Source organism: Uloborus diversus, chromosome 2, assembly GCF_026930045.1.
Source record: "Uloborus diversus isolate 005 chromosome 2, Udiv.v.3.1, whole genome shotgun sequence".
Taxonomy (NCBI): domain Eukaryota; kingdom Metazoa; phylum Arthropoda; class Arachnida; order Araneae; family Uloboridae; genus Uloborus; species Uloborus diversus.
This window is the reverse complement of record NC_072732.1, coordinates 11,788,089-11,804,945: the sequence shown is the minus strand read 5'-3', so window position 1 is coordinate 11,804,945 and position 16,857 is coordinate 11,788,089. Positions and strand designations below refer to the sequence as shown.

Genomic DNA, 16,857 nt, shown 5'->3' with positions numbered 1-16,857 from the left:
TTGAGGTATTTAGGAATTTCCAACCGAAAATTTTAAACCTCACAAAAATATAGACGATCCTGCCAGGCCCCACTTAGCTTTAGCTGGGTCCTGCTTACATGAATTGATTTTGAACTAAATGCTCCTGTTCCAATTCATTTCATGTCAACTTTTGTCAATAACAATTCAAACGAGAATTAGTCAATTCAAAATTGAAGACTTCAAAATCGTAAAATAAGGGGAAAATACCTTTAAGAAACGATGTAACTTGTATTAAGTGTTCGTAACACTAAATAGAGCTCCTCAGGCAAATGCTCACTATTAAAAAAAAAAAAGTGTCGAGGGGGCTTTAGCTATTATATAATATTACACAGTCACTGAAGATGATGTAAAGATTTGACATCCAGTTACCGGACAGAAGAAAACATTAGTAATCAATATTTCCGATCTTCACAAAGCAAACAATGTTTACATTAAGTCGAGGGCTGAAACATTCAAATCTTGAATCAAGAAAAGATGAGGCAAATAATAGAACATTTAAAAATTATGCTAACTTATCAATCCAAAAAGTCCAACAGGTATTGAGAGGAACAGCAGCCTCATTTTTATTTTGTTCAATCAGTTCTGTCACATTCATATCCGTTTGAATTTCCATTGCACTGATTCTCAAGCACAATCAACTACAACATCAAACATTGAAGCAGCTGATTATTGCAAGTGATTTTTTTCTTTTTTTTTCAGTAATTTCGCAATCTTTTCGTTTACGAATGAGAGTCATTCTCTCACTAGTGTCATCGCGGCATGACAACAATTCAATCATTCATCAGTGACGAATCAAAACCTGTAGAGAACAAAATAGGCGTGGCTAAATTGCGTGACGCCTAGGCCACTGAGCTAAATATAGAAGCTGGAATAAATAAAAAAGAAATTTCTGGTTTCTGTATTTTTAACAGTTATTTCTTTATTTGGTAGTCTGAAAAACCATATGCAACTCATGATTGTATTGAAACTATCTTAATTATAAATTATAACACTTCATTGGGGTACTCAAATGACTCAAATGGGGAAAGGACCAATCATTCCCTCTTTTGAATCTCAAACTAGTGAACTATGAGATCAAAAATGTATTCTTCCGCAAATAACGCTGACCGATTGCAGTCTGCAATTATATGCAGACCTCGTAGCTGTGTTATAGTAATTTTGCTTGCTGCTAAAAGAAATTTCGATCATTCATCTTTATTGTTACGTTTCAGACGACGACAGCTTATCGTCTATTCACGGGCCAAACTCATCAGTGCCTGTCAGTAGGCGCAATATTTGTATTTCAGATGTCTCAATCTCTTTTTATTTATTAATTTCATTCTAATTTTGTGGAAATTATTGAATTTTACAAAATTTTGATTGACTCGTTGTTTATGCTCAAATCTGATACTCTCTTAGATTTTCTTCACTCAATCAATCAACCAATCAATCAACCCTACAAGTCGGAATTTTTATTTCCGTTGTATATCTAAATATTTATAATTTTTATTTTTTTAATTCTTAAAATTATGATGTAGAGAGTGCAGTTCTTAGAAATCTTTAGAATGAGGTCAGTCCTTTATTATTTTCTTTCAGTAGTGTCTTCTATTAAAATTGTTTAGCCGGTATGTTACCTGAATTCTGATTTCGTCTCTACTATCCTCGTTGAATCTTTTAATACAATTAAATGCATATCAGCTGAATGTAGCTGAATAGTTTTATCTATTTTATTAGGAAACGATTTGAACGAAATCATATTAGGCACGGGATATCCGAACTATAAGGGCATGTGGAATGTGCGAATCTTGACACCCTATGAGTTAGGACCTGGGATACTTTTGTTGGCGAATAATTTATGAATTTATCTCGGAAGAAGTTGCTTTGTTTAAATTTATTTCGACTTTTGCGTCTAAGATCATACAACATCATTTTTTGTATTTCTATTAGGCGTTTCTTGTTGTGCATATGTGTGTGTGTGTGTGTGTGTGTTTTTTTTTTCCGTTTGGATTTGCTGACCCTCCCATATTTATATTCGATTGTTTTTGAGTTACGTATTGAATAATAATGTTAATAACTCATAATAATATCATATGCAATTGAGTGTAGTTAATTTCAATTAAGGTTTCAAAGGAGATTTAATGGACACATGCTTTAGAATTCCTGTAATCCGAACCACAATCAAACAAATCGTTTTTTTTTTATCCAGATGCAGTTATTGGAAGAAAAATAATATGGCGAAATACATTTATTGCATAGAGTTGTTTTATTTGTGATCATACTTTATTCATTTTATTGTTATTTATACCGTGTTATACATTTGTCACGTTAATTTTTTAAGTACAGTTGATATTTTTAAATTTTCATGATTCTGGACCATGGGCGCTCAAGTGGGATTTCAAGTCCCCTTTACAAATTAGAACTTCCTTGCTTTCAGTACTGTTTTCTTTGAAAAACTGTAAAAACATTTCTTTTCCATCCATTAATGAATAAGTTTTTAAAAATGTCAAATTTTATTAACTCTAATCTGTCCTAAAATCGGTTCCCCATAAAATTTCCCCAAAAAAATTCCCCATAAAATTTTGCTTATTCGCAACTCCAACGAACTATAGGTTTGGCACTGAAGTCACTGCCTAATGGCTGACTTAAAAACTAAAACAAACGCACATGGTAACAAAGAAAATGCTAAAAGTGTTGTGATTTTTGTTCGTACGTACGATTTTTTCGCTTTATTCTTTTTAAATTAATTTTCAAAGTCTTGTGGATATTCTGGCCCACGTAGAAAGAAATGAGAATTCAAGAAGCATTACTAAACGTCAAAGATTAATGCAAACTACGTAGTTTGTAGTTCTAAGCAGCTATTTCCACTAAATAATAATTGTGGCCTGACAAAAATAACAATTAATGCTAGAAAATTCAATATGACATTACAAATTGTTATCGAAAGAAGATGATACTTTTTTGCCTTGCTTGGCTAGCGCTTATTGTTTTCCATTTGTAGCTGAGTTATTTCTCTCGAATTCCCGAATCGGTTAATTTAAAAATTTTCTGTTTCGATTTTTCTAATTTCTGAGTTACGATTTAATTGTGTCATGTTATCAATTCAATTGTTATCAATTGTGTGTTATGCAAATCATCAACAAAATTCTCACGGATATATGGTGGTAGTTTTCTTTTCAGTTGATTGACCATTATTTCTTTTCACTTATCGAATTCTGTAATCTTACTACCATTTTATTCCACTCATGATAAAAATTAAAAATGGTTTTAACTAAAAACGCGAAATCTCGCCAAGGCTACTTTGCTCGCACTATACTAAAACTATAACCCTAAACAAATTTGGCGAAACCTTTCAGCTGAGAATAAAAGGAAAAAAGTAAATTCTTTCTCGGTTATTCATTTTGTTCTACGATAATATATTCAAGAAAATATTTTGCATACTGTCCATTCCAACTAAATGCTGCTGCAAAATATGGTAAGTTTAATTAATTTAAGATTAAAAAAAAACCCATATTCTTACAAATTCATACAAAACAATAAAAATTTTTACCTTGTATAACGTTATCCAAGTTTGTTAATCCAGAATTTTCGCTTTCACCAATTATTAAGGAAATAATGAAAACTAACATTATTTTGAGAAGCTCGAGAATACTAAGGGACGAATTAATTTCTGTAGCTGAAAGCAAACTAAGACACATCGATTGCGTTAATAAATACTCAGAACAAACTGCCTGTGTTTACGTCAACAGACACACGTGGAACGCAACGTGGCAATGTTTTAGTTTCATTTGCAGTTTTGTAAATCACCGCAAGGTAGCGTATTCGAGTGCTGGAGTTCCAAATGGGCACCCATGTTCTGGACTATTAACTATTAGCTTGGTTTTTCATGTGTTAGAAGTTCATGCATAGGGCTGCTGTGAGCTTAACTACGCCTCAGGGGAAAATATTGACTTTTGGGCCAAAGTAGCAAGCCCCCAGTGTAGCAAACTAGGGAAGAGAGAATAGGAGGTTACATCAAAAAAAAAAAAAAAAAATTAATTTGAATTTTTGGCATCTTGAATTCAAATTATGTTTTTCCGCAATCACGAGCGTGTGTGTTTGTGTAGGCGCATGTGTGTGGGTACGTGTGTGTGTGAGTGTATGTATGCATGTGTGTGCGTATTGTGTATGCAGTTCTGTGCGTGTAGGCGTTTGTGTGTGTATGTAGGCATGTGTGTTTGGGTATGTGTGTGTATGTAGGTGTGTGTGTGTGTAGGTGTGTGAGTTTGTAGGTGTGTGTATGTATGCATGTGTGTGCGTGTTGTGTATGCAGTTCTGTGCGTGTAGGCGTTTGTGTGTGTATGTAGGCATGTGTGTTTGGGTATGTGTGTGTATGTGTAGGTGTGTGTGTGTGTAGGTGTGTGAGTTTGTAGGTATGTGTATGTATGCGTGCGTGTAGGATATGGACGTAACCTGGTGGCGGTTTTCGCAAGAGGAGCAGCATCGTGAAGCGGCCGGTCAACGGTGATGCTGCAGAGGGTGCTGGCTGGAAAATAAAATCAGCGTAATGCCAAAAACAGTCAAATGAGAACTATAAGCAATCGTGATTGCTCAAAAAAATAAAAACATGAAACTATACAGTCAACTTACTCAAATCCTACAATGTGAAATCTGCACTAGGTCTGAGATGTTAGTTATTTAAGATTGCAGTAGGAGGGGGGGGGGATAAGCTGCAGGGAAGCATAGAATTTTTTTTGTAACCGTCACTGGTCTGCAGGAGCAATAACTACAAAATTTCTCTGTTCCTTCAACACTTAAAGTGAATCATTCATGCATCTTAGTTTTAAATAATGAAAAAAAAAAAGAGAATGACAAACATGTAAAGCGAAATTAATCAACACATGACAAATATAGAGTCAATCGGCAATTTTCAATAAATATGTTTGTGGAAGGGAAAGAAAGAGCTCAGGTATTTTTCTTCAACACCTTCGACTAGTCCAGGAATTAAGCTAAAAAAATAGGATCATCTTTGTTACTATTGTGAGGTGGATAGAGAGGGGGATAAATTGGCCTATAATATGTTGTTTCTTATATGTTTTCCTACAAAGAAGACTTGAACATTATAAGTAAAGTTGGAAACGTTGTTTCAAAAGTTTTAAAACCTTGTGATGCTTAAAATTTTTGAACAAAACACATAATGAAACTTAATCTACTGGTCCAACCACTTTATTTTCTGAATCTAATGGCTGTTTTTGTACTCCCTGACCAGTGGACCACTGTTAATTTCAAGCCCTAAATTGGACCCAACAAGTTTTTTGAAAAAATCCCATGAGTTTGCCACTTTTGAGTGTTTTCAAACTTATAAAGTATTTTAAATAAATAAGAGAATGCTTAAAAATTGAAACTAATTCTTCATTTTCAGTAAGTTACCGCCCTATAGCCAGGGCTAAGGCAGAAATACGTGAAATACACCGCCAGCTCAGTCATTTCCAGCCGAGGACTGCAGTTTCGTGCTTATTAACACTCATCAGCCCGGCATAGGAAAGTGACTGAGCTGGAGATGGAAAACCTCTTAAAGAAGCCAAGAGTGCCAAACAAACTGGTAGCACCGAACCATTGTTTCGGTCACTCGTCTGGTTTGCGCTAATTCTATATTAGCTACCAGTTTGTTTGGCACTCTTGGCTTCTTTAAGAGGTTTTCCATCTCCAGCTCAGTCACTTTCCTATGCCGGGCTGTTGAGTGTTAATAAGCACGAAATTGCAGTCCTCGGCTGGAAATGACTGAGCTGGCGGTGTATTTCACGTAATTCTTCATTTATTTGTTCTGCGCATCTGACACTTAACATTTACAAAATTAGAATGTATTTTGAATTTTAATAACTTTTGCAAATGCTTTTTACTTTCAAGGGCGCGACTGTAGGGGTGCTGTGGTGCTCAAGCACCCTCCAAAACATCACTCCCAGTACTTAGAAGAAAGAAGGAAAATAAATAAAAGGAAAAATCTAGGCTCTCCTCTGATATGCCCCCCTCTTGGCGAGATTTTAATTTTTCGCTCGATACGAAAATCGCCAATAAGGCGATAACTTGGCAACCCTGGTTTTGCAACTTGAACGCTGGAAAGTAGTTTCTCGAAGTCTGTCTTTTTGCACGTGTCTGTGTGGTAGGAGGTAGGTGCTCATATGTTCCGCTCTTAGGGAGATTTTAAGTTGAATACTCTAAAATAAAGTTTCAATTCAAACTTTATTTTATAGAGTATTCTTTTTCTTGTTGTTTTTTAATGTTAATTTAGTTGAATTTTCTATTTTAATTATGAGTTCGGTTTGTGATGTTGTCCAAATGTATCAGTTGAAATTTTTGAATGAATCTTCTTTTTCTTTTTCGTCAGGTCATCCAACGTTTGGACGTACCGGAGTCCTAAATAGATTTTTTATATTTAAACTAATTGAAAATAAAGAGGTTTTTTGAGAATTTTTAAGGGAAATTGGTTTACTTAAGAATGAAATGTTATGTTCTAGATGTAATTCTGTTATGAAAATTAAAAAAACTAAAAAATGTTCAGATGGGTTAATTTTTTTTTGTAGAAAGGTTATTGGGGGTGTTGTTTGTGGAAAAGAAGCAACGATCAGGAGTGGGTCATGTTTTAGTTCTAGCAAGTTGAAAATAGAGGAGATTTTTTTGATAACATATGAGATTTTAATTGGGACCAAAACTGCTGATATTGAAAGTCAATATTTTTTTTCATCACAAACTTTAGCCGATTGGCGAAATTATATTAATGAAGAAATATTAAATTACATTGAATTAAAATCCGAACAAATAGGGGGGTTGGGAAAGTTATTGAAGTTGATGAATCTAAATTTGGGAAAAGAAAATATAATCGGGGACATGCAGTTGAGGGACAATGGGTTTTTGGGGGGGTTGAACGGGGTTCGGGGAAAACTTTTTTGGTTGCTGTTGGGGATAGGGGTAGGGAAACTCTATTTTTGGCAATTAAGCAGTGGATACTACCAGGCACGACGGTGCACTCCGATTGTTGGAGGGCATATGATACATTGGGGGAGGAGGGGTATGAGCATTTAACAGTCAACCATAAACTTAATTTTGTAGATCCAGAAACTAAATGTCACACTAACACAATTGAATCCACATGGAGACACGTTAAAAGTACTCTACTAACATATAATAGATTAGGGGATTTTAAATTTTATTTAGCTTATTATTTATACAAAAAAAATTGTGAATACAAAAATGAGGATATGTTTGTAAAGTTTTTGGAAATAATTTGCGAAATTAATTGGGTGGAGTACAAAATACAAGTAAAATAAGGTTGTTTTTTTTGGAATTTTTTTTGTCAAAACAAACATAATTTAAATATTTTTGTAAAGTAATGATAATAAAAAATGGGATAATTTCCCTAAGAGCGGAACATATGTGCACTGCCTCACGTGAGGAAGTAAAAGAAAAGTAAAAAAGGTAAGTGAACATATTTTGAATTATTGTGTTTTTAGTGTGTTTCTGGTAGTTTGTATTTTGGTCTGGTTGGCATTTTTGTAGCACAAAAATGGTGTTAATTTCACATAAAATCTGTGACTTTATTGTATACTGAACGGAGGAGATCTGTGACTTATATCCGACTGTGATGTATATTAAAAGTCGGAGGGATAACGGAGCGAGGTCCTGGCGAGCCCGAGGTCTCATAGTACTTTCGTAATGAGACCGAGGCAGAGGTCTCATTACGAAAGTACTATGAGACCGAGGGCTCGTATCCCGGAGAAACAACGGGAAAAAATTAATGCATTAATTTCATTAAATAATTAATGACATAATTTGAATTTTTCCTGTTGGCGCTAAAAAAGCATCGCTAAGAACGATGTATGACATATGACGTCATACATAGTTTTCTTGGCAACGCTTTTTTGGCGCCAACAGGAAAAAGTCGCCAAGAGGGGGGTATATCAGATTTGTTCCAAAATCTATTTCCTAAACAGGGATGACCTTCAGGCTAGAGATCTGTGGGCGACAGAAAGCTGCTTGACTTTTTCTCTGAGCTTTTTTCCCTTTCGTTTCAATGGCACTAATTCCAAAAATTCCATCTTTCCATGAAATGTTTTCTCATTTCACAAGTTTTTTTACTCATTTGTATGCTATATTGAAATTTTTTGTATTTTTTTCTGTTCAAGTAAAAAAACGTTAGAAGGTCACTTCACTTAATATTTAATTTAAATACCTACAGATTTAAAATCAAGAATCCTGGAATTTCCAAATGTTTATTGTCACACTCTATGTTAATTCTTTGCATGGAAGTTATTCATTGTTCTTCACAATCAATCGAGATTTATATGCAAGTAAGGCAGCGTGTCAAGACATGAATCAAAACTTTCAAGGAAAGATTTTTTTTCTTGAAACCATTTCTTCTACTATTCACTGTTCAGTCGAGTAGATTTTTTTTGTTGTTTGCATAATTATGTCAGGGCATAAAATTGGTCAGTAAAAGTCAATTAAAGCCTATTTTAAAAATTGGTCAGTATTTAGAGTTTAGTCAGTTTTGTTTTGTTTTTTGCAAATTTGCTAAGTAATTAATTTTAAGATAATATTCACTCAATTGTGTTTTCATTTTCTGATAAACTTTAAAAAATACCTAAAAAAGCTATAAATTGCTAATATGTAGCAACCCAATTTTGCCAACTTGGTAGTCTGTTTTACTTAATAAAAATATCTGTTATTCTTTTATTGGATTGGAATGGTTTTGTTTTGTTGAAAACCTCCTGTTTTTGCCCGAAGTGCAAGGAAAGTTTTTTTTTTTGAGCAATAAAGTCAGGGGTGTTAGTGATCCGAAATTTTTGACATTTCCAAAAATTTTGGTTTAGCAACATTCTAAAATAAATTATATTAAAAAGAAAAAAAATATATAGTTTTTCTATGATTAATTGGGAATTATTAAAGAACCCCCAAATCCAAAGTTGCGGGTGTGACATTTACACTAACTAAATTAGTCATCAGCAAAAATATTTTAGAGTATAGGTTTCAATTTCTATATTTTACAATAAAGACCACTTGCAGGTACATCATGCCAATTTGCAAGTTGATTGATATTTTATTTATTTTTTAAAAAATTAATTTCTACCCGTTGCGGGTGTGACATAAAAAGGACATGCATTTTCACCTTGTTATCAAAACATTCAAAACTTTGTGAGTTATATCAATTGATCGAACTGGTTTTTTTTTTTTATGTTAGACTGCAATACTCAATTAATTATTCTATGAAAAAATTTAAATACTCACTCAATTATTTTCACTGTAAAAAATATTCAAAGTTGCCGTTGCGGGTGTGACTTGTGTGGCCAATAAAATAACAGCGTACACAAATAGTCATCAATCAGACATTTTATGATTAACACAGTAATAAATAAGAGAAATTGCAAATAACTAAGGAACATTTTTTTACATAAATCTCATTTCCAATCTAGAATTGATGATTTCTGGGGGTGTTAGTTTTCTTATTACAACGTTCTGTTTCTCCCATGATATGTCTAGCTAATTGGGCCAGATGTATACATGTTCTGAAGGTTTTCTTCCAAGTATTCTACTTGTATGTCTTCTCCATCTATTTGTTTGATTTGACCAACAAAATTTTCTTTGCCTTTTTTTCTTTGAGGTAGAAAACAAAACTAATTCTAAAAAATCTCCAATGGCATTTGTATTACCAAGGGAGATCGTTTCCGATTGAGGCAGGAAAAAACTTTCTTCAGTGCACGTTCTGCAGTTAGTACCATTTGAATTGTACCCATATCGATCGGTACAACATGGTGTACCGATTGTAAGTCTGGAACACTTTTGGGGGGGGGGGGGGGGTAACATGGCGGCAGCGTCCGTCAAGCATTTTTACAGCATTTTCTGTGATGTCACTCGGGAGAATAAAGTAACTGATTTTTTTAAGAGCTTTTTTTGCTCAAATGGCAAAATCCGATACAGGATTGACTGTTGCTCTACGCTGTAGAACGGCAAGTGACACCATTTTTTTTTTTTATCGCACCAACACCATCCACGGCTTCTTTTCCATAAGACCTTGCAAAGTATGACCAGGCAATTTTAATGTTGAGTCTTTATGGCCGTATGACATTAACAGAAGATTGTGCCTGTCTATGGATTGCGTTACCAAAGATTTGAGCTCTTCAAAAACTCCCATCGACTCCTCTTCTACAGCTGGAGATAGTGTGGCACCTTTTGTCGAAGACTTCTTTCTCTCTCTACACTTCATTCTTCTGCAAAAACAAATGTGTAAAGTGAATAAATATGGCACTACAAGTCAAAAAATATAATGTTGAACATGTTAATATTTTTTTTTTGAAATACTTTGAATTTTTTTTACCTCAAATGAAATTAAGAACGTTACATTTTCATTTAAAACTTTAACTGACAACATTTTATACAAAGTTAATAAATATTTTAGTAACAGTTTCATTACTATTTTTATTATTTCTTTATATTTATTTTGAATTTGAAATAAAAAATAATCTATCCCTAATATTACATTATTTGTTTTAAAAAGTAAAGGGGAAAAAAGCCAATTGCTGAAAGCAAAATTATACATTTTTATACATACTAAAAAAGATAAAATATTGTTTTGGTTTTTTCAAGTTTTATTTAAAAAAAAAAAAAAACTTATTGAATAGTTGTCTTAATTATAACTCAAGAAATACAAAAATGTTTCTTAGGGGAACCAATAATGTACAACACCAAACTAAATAAATCAACTGTGCACATGCTCTAAACATACTAATTTTGAATTAACTGGGGTCTAGACAAATAAGTCAAAGACCAAAGGTTAGGTCAAAGGTAAAACATTAGTGTGCTGTCATCTACATGCTTTCCAGGATTACATTTGTGTTTAATTTAAAAAGATGTTGCGGGTGTGACTTTAACTAAATGTCACACCCGCAACGCTTAATAACTCCAGTTAGAACATTAATTAATTTTTTTTCTGTTTGTTATTCAAAGCACTTTAGTAAACTATTTTTGAATACAAAGTTTCAAAACTTTCAGGCAAATAGGTTTTTCTGTGGAAATATAAATGTATTTTTTTGTTGCCAGTGTGACAATAATTAAGAATAATTAAATATGCTTACCTTTTGTAGTGAAGATTAGTAGACATTTTCTTCAGGAAAAAACTGTTGCTAATGAATGTCAGATTATGTGTGAAACTTTATAGATTTGTAGAATAATTTGTTTAGCTGTATTAGACTGTGCAACATAAGCAGTTTTGGTGCGGTCTAGTTCGCACTGATATAGTTCCACTTTAGTAATTAAAATAAGTATGGTAATGAGATAAATGAAATTTTTTTTCAATAAAATATGAAATAGTATGCTTTTAACAGTGTGTATGCAAATTTTTAACCATATTGAATGAAATTTGAATTTTCATCCTCCTGTCCACTTTTTTTTTGGATTGGGCATTAACTTTGTCACAAGGGCGAAGGTATAAGGGTGATGAAGGGGTGAAAATATATTTAGATGACTAAGACATTTCATAATGGAAGTAAACCATGCTTAAATGGGGGCTTGACTATTTTTCAAGTTTTATGATTATTGCATTTCCTTCCACCGCACTCTCAGCTGCAAAAGTCAGTTTCTCTAATTATTACTTAAAGATACATCAGCAGATGTACTATATTAAGGGTCATTCCAGGTCAATTCAACCAAGCCATGACACCCACCGACTCGGATTTTGATGAAACTTGGTGAGTTTAGTCCTTTAATGTAGAAAAGTATCCACATCAATTTTTTCTTCTCAATCTGCTTTAGTTTTCATTTTACAGCCAGTCAAAATTTTGAATATTTCGTATTTTCCAAACTATGACAATTCTGCTCGTTGATTGAAAATAATTTATATTTCATTTATTTTTTAGCCAATTTTTATGAAAATTTACAGTAATATTAATGAAAGTATGAGGATTTCAGAAAAAAATATTAAAAAATTCTAAGTAATATTTTAAAAGTAGAAAAAAACTATTTTCGAAATTTTTTTTTCTAAAAGTATGAAATACGTTTAAGTCAATATCAACCAAAGGGAATATGATAATCAAAAAAATTCTTTTTTCCTGATGATCTTAGATGTGTGTTCTGCCATTAAAAAAATAAAATTAATGGCTTTTTCAGTTCTTTACATTTTTAGCTTAAAAATATATCTGCTTCATTTTTTTTTAAATTTTATTTTTTTATTTATTTATTTTCTCACACTATTATCAAAAAATGAATGTATTTAAAAATATAAATATCTCAGTAATTTGCACATGAAATACTCTTAATTTTTATTTTAATCACAAAAATGCTATTTTTTTACAAATTTCATTACATAGTACACTAGTGCAGCCAGAAATACCTACTGGAGGGGGTTTTTGGACCAAAAATACCTACTGGAAGGGGTTTTTGGACCAAAAATACCTTTTGAAAGGGGTTTTTTGATTAACAATACTTTCTGAAGGGGATTTCTTGATCAAAAATATCTTCTGAAAGGGGATTTTTTCATCAAAACAGTCCTTTCATATGCAGAAACTACTGTATTAGAATACACATATATATGTTAAAACCAATGCCTTTGGGAGAATCTTAAAAGTGTGTTCTACCATTTTAAAAAATAAAATTAATGGCTATTCCATTTCTTTTTATGTATGCATATATTTAAAAGAAAATATTTACGAAAAATTTTCATTACCCAATTTTTTTACATATCAGTATTATCTGCTAGAATAAAGAGCATACAAACACAATTTTTAATGTATTATTTTATTAAACATTCAGAATCTATCAAATCAGCTCGTTATTCCTATTATTTACAAGATAATTTTTTATTTACTTTTTCTCTGAAATATTGATTCCACTTAAATGTTTTTCCAACTTCTTTATGTAGTATGATGATTAATATTTTATTACCTTTTGCAGAAACTCAAACTTTTTCAGAAATATTTTGTGATGCAGACAAATAGTTTGAATTCTTGTTATGATTCAGTTCGTTGCTTTAAGAAAATTTGTTCATCTTCAGACAAATCATTAACATTTTCTATGACTTGTGTGCTCCATGACTAAATTTGTGGCAATGAGTTAATGTCAACTCTCCTATCCTACACTTATCTTCCATTTTTCTTACTAAAACAGGTAAATGTAAGCAGCTCTAAGCACACAGAACATCTAAATGCAACTTACTGCAATAGTTATGGAATTAAAGTATCTCAAAGTTTGACTCAAATATCTGACAGTCTCAGTCTTACTTTATGTTCAGCATTTAATTTGCTTCTCTGTGTGTGGGAAAATCCTTTTGATCCTTGAAACATTTATCAAAAGGGGATATCAAATTAAAAAAAAAAGTTTTTTTTCTGACTCAACAGTATATTTATTCGTAACATTGAATCAGATGGAAATTAAAGAATAGTTTTAGAAAATACCCTTTAGAAACTCCCAGTTAAACAATATGATCCTTTTTCTTGCAATAAAACTAGAACAGTATTTAAAGTTATAACTTCTTGTACAGGGCTATGAGTCTAGCTCAGGCATCGCAGCGTTCCTATATTCCTATATTTTCCTATATTTCTGAAAAAGTTCCTATAATTCCTATAATTCCTATATTTTCCTATATTTTCAGTTTCCGATTCCTTTTTTTTTTTTTTACTTTTCCCCTCGACTTTTGGCTATCGCCTTTTCCGCGATCCACGTGCAGCCGCCATTTTATCTTTCCTACTGTGCAGGGCTCCCAAATGGTTCGCTTTTCCCGCCAAAGTCCGTGTTTTATGGTAAAGTCCGCTTTAGACTTTTAACATTATGGTCTGATTCAATCCTTTTGCATCTTGTGAACATTTTGATGTTTTTTGCAATTTGAAGTTATTTTGACGTATGTTTCTATAGATTGGCTTATTTTTCGTTTAATTTCAATAGTTAACCAAGGAAATATTTTGGAAACCATAACAATAACATTGAGCTTATTCGGACTTCGCGGAAAATTGCATCTCGCGTTTGAAATTTCAATCCTTTTGCATCTTGTGAACATTTTGATGTTTTGACAATTGGAAGTTATTTTGACATATGTTTTTATAGATTAGCTTATTTTTCGTTTAATTTCAATAATTAATGAAGGAATTATTTTGGAAGCCATGGCAACATTGAACTTACTCGGATTTCGCGGAAAAATGCTTCTCGCGTTGGAAATTTCAATCCTTTTGCATCTTGTAAATATTTTGATGTTTTCCACAATTGGAAGTTATTTTGACATATGCTACCTTAGTTTAGCTTATTTTTCGTTTAATTTCAATAATTAACGAAGGAAATATTTTGAAAACCATAACAACATTGAGCTTATTCGGAATTCGCGGAAAATAGTTTCAATCCTTTTGCACCTTGTAAACATTTTGATGTTTTTGACAATTGGAAGTTATTTTGACATATGCTACTATAGATTAGCTTATTTTTCGTTTAATTTCAATAATTAACGAAGGAATTATTTTGGAAGCCATGGCAACATTGAACTTAATCGGATTTCGCGGAAAAATGCTTCTCGCGTTGGAAATTTCAATCCTTTTGCATCTTGTAAATATTTTGATGTTTTCCACAATTGGAAGTTATTTTGACATATGCTACCTTAGTTTAGCTTATTTTTCGTTTAATTTCAATAATTAACGAAGGAAATATTTTGAAAACCATAACAACATTGAGCTTATTCGGAATTCGCGGAAAATAGTTTCAATCCTTTTGCACCTTGTAAACATTTTGATGTTTTTGACAATTGGAAGTTATTTTGACATATGCTACTATAGATTAGCTTATTTTTCGTTTAATTTCAATAATTAACGAAGGAATTATTTTGGAAGCCATGGCAACATTGAACTTAATCGGATTTCGCGGAAAAATGCTTCTCGCGTTGGAAATTTCAATCCTTTTGCATCTTGTAAATATTTTGATGTTTTCCACAATTGGAAGTTATTTTGACATATGCTACCTTAGTTTAGCTTATTTTTCTTTTAATTTCAATAATTAACGAAGGAAATATTTTGAAAACAATAACATTGAGCTAATTCGGACTTCGCGGAAAATAATTTCAATCCTTTTGCATCTTGTAAACATTTAGATGTTTTTGACAATTGGAAGTTATTTTGACATATACTACTTTAGATTAGCTTATTTTTCATTTAATTTCAATAATTAACGTAGGAATTATTTTGGAAACCATGGTAACATTGAACTTACTCGGACTTCGCGGAAAATTGCTTTTAATGTTTGAAATTTCAATCTTTTTGAATCATGTAAATATTAAAATATTTTGCCCAATCGAATGTTCTTTTCCCATATTCCAACTTAGATTAGCATGTTTTAGGTTTAATTTAGTAGAAAATAAATAAATTTATTTTATGAGAAGCATGCCAACATTGAACTTGGTTCGTGAAAATTTGCTTCTCTGAGCTTTCAATCGTTTTGCATCTTATAAATATTTTTATATTTATGGCAATTAGAAGTTATTTTGACATGCTACGTCAGATTAACTCGATTAAATTTTTACTTAAATAACTAAAAAATTAATATTTTTTGTGTTGTTTAATTCAAGCTTATTTAGTTTTCCAAACATAATTTTGATTATCATTAGCTTATTTTCGGTTATTACTGTTTTTTTGTGTGGGAGGGGGAGGGGTATTAAATTTAAACAATTGAGCACATAACATTTTAAAGTAGCGTCTGTATATGAAACAAAGTTGAATTATGTAATTATATGAAGTTGAATTTGTACATCATTTCATTGTCATGATGCCTGCTGCTGTTGTTGTCGTGTGCCAAGTAGGCTGGCAATTTGAGGTGCACTGCTTCACTTTTCCAACTGTAGAGTAATTTGGTGTGAAGTCCGACTTCTACACTACACACATGCCATAAGGACCCGTTTATAGGGGACAAGGACAGGAGAGAGAAAGTACGTCCATGCCCGAGCCGGGATTCGAACCCGGACCTTCCTATCGCAGTCAGACTTCTCTGACCACTAGACAAGGCAGGCGGCATGATGCCTGCTAAAGGGGGGAATTTGTTTCCCCCCCCCCATAAAAGTTCAAAGCACTGATGGCCCTGCAATCATGGATTATTTTTTTTTAATGTAAGCTTTATGATTCTTGAAAATATACTTTGAATATGAAAATTGCAAAACTATGCCTCATGCTATCTGCTTCTCTTTGTGATTGAGAATTTCAGACATTTTTAGGGAAACTTTCAATACAGTAGATCTGTTTGGTATGTGATGGATTCATATCGGTGGAGAAGGGATATAAATGCTATTAAAGAAGCATTACAATACAGAAAAACACAAAAATAATTTTAAACTATAGAAAGATGAAGCACAGCTTCATCTATCCTTCAGTGAGACTACCAGCATCCCTGATTCAATTCAAAATGTATCATTACGCCCATTTAGTTCTATGGAGGCTGCCTTAGCCTCCCCCCCCTCCCATCCAAATGTTTGTGTAAATAATATTATTCAATGGATAAAAAGATCAGTTGTGCAGAAGGTGATAAAGGAATTGTATCATTAAAAATCAGTATTATGGTTAATTAACAAATTATTTTCAGGGATTTAGCAGTAGGCAGCTAATTTGCCTTTTGATGCTTCCTTGTGTTTAAATGAATGGTCCTCTCAAGATCCTCTTTTTAATCCTAACTGGTCCTCTTTAGTCCTCTTTTTGATTGAAATTGGTCCTCTTTTACCCTTTTCTAAAACTAAAATGTGTTGAGAGCCCTGCATTAGTTTCTAGAAAAGTGAAATTTTATCTGCACAATTGCATTCGATCCTCATTGATTTGGAGGCTTTGGTATGAACTTAAAGAAACGGTTTTGATTACTAAAATGCAGTTTCCTAATGAC

The 16,857-nt window shown here is 32.5% G+C and overlaps 1 protein-coding gene across 1 annotated transcript in view; it reads right to left on the bottom strand.

Moving 5' to 3' along the window:
• The window catches only part of LOC129217732 (eukaryotic translation initiation factor 4E type 3-B-like), a 36,203-nt gene extending 35,470 nt beyond the window's left edge, over window positions 1-733 (bottom strand). Inside the window, exon 1 of the mRNA XM_054852068.1 lies at window positions 534-733. Coding sequence (XP_054708043.1) covers window positions 534-634 — 101 coding nt within the window. The 5' untranslated portion in view covers window positions 635-733. The remainder of the gene's footprint in view (window positions 1-533) is intronic.
• Window positions 734-16,857: the final 16,124 nt, after the last annotated feature.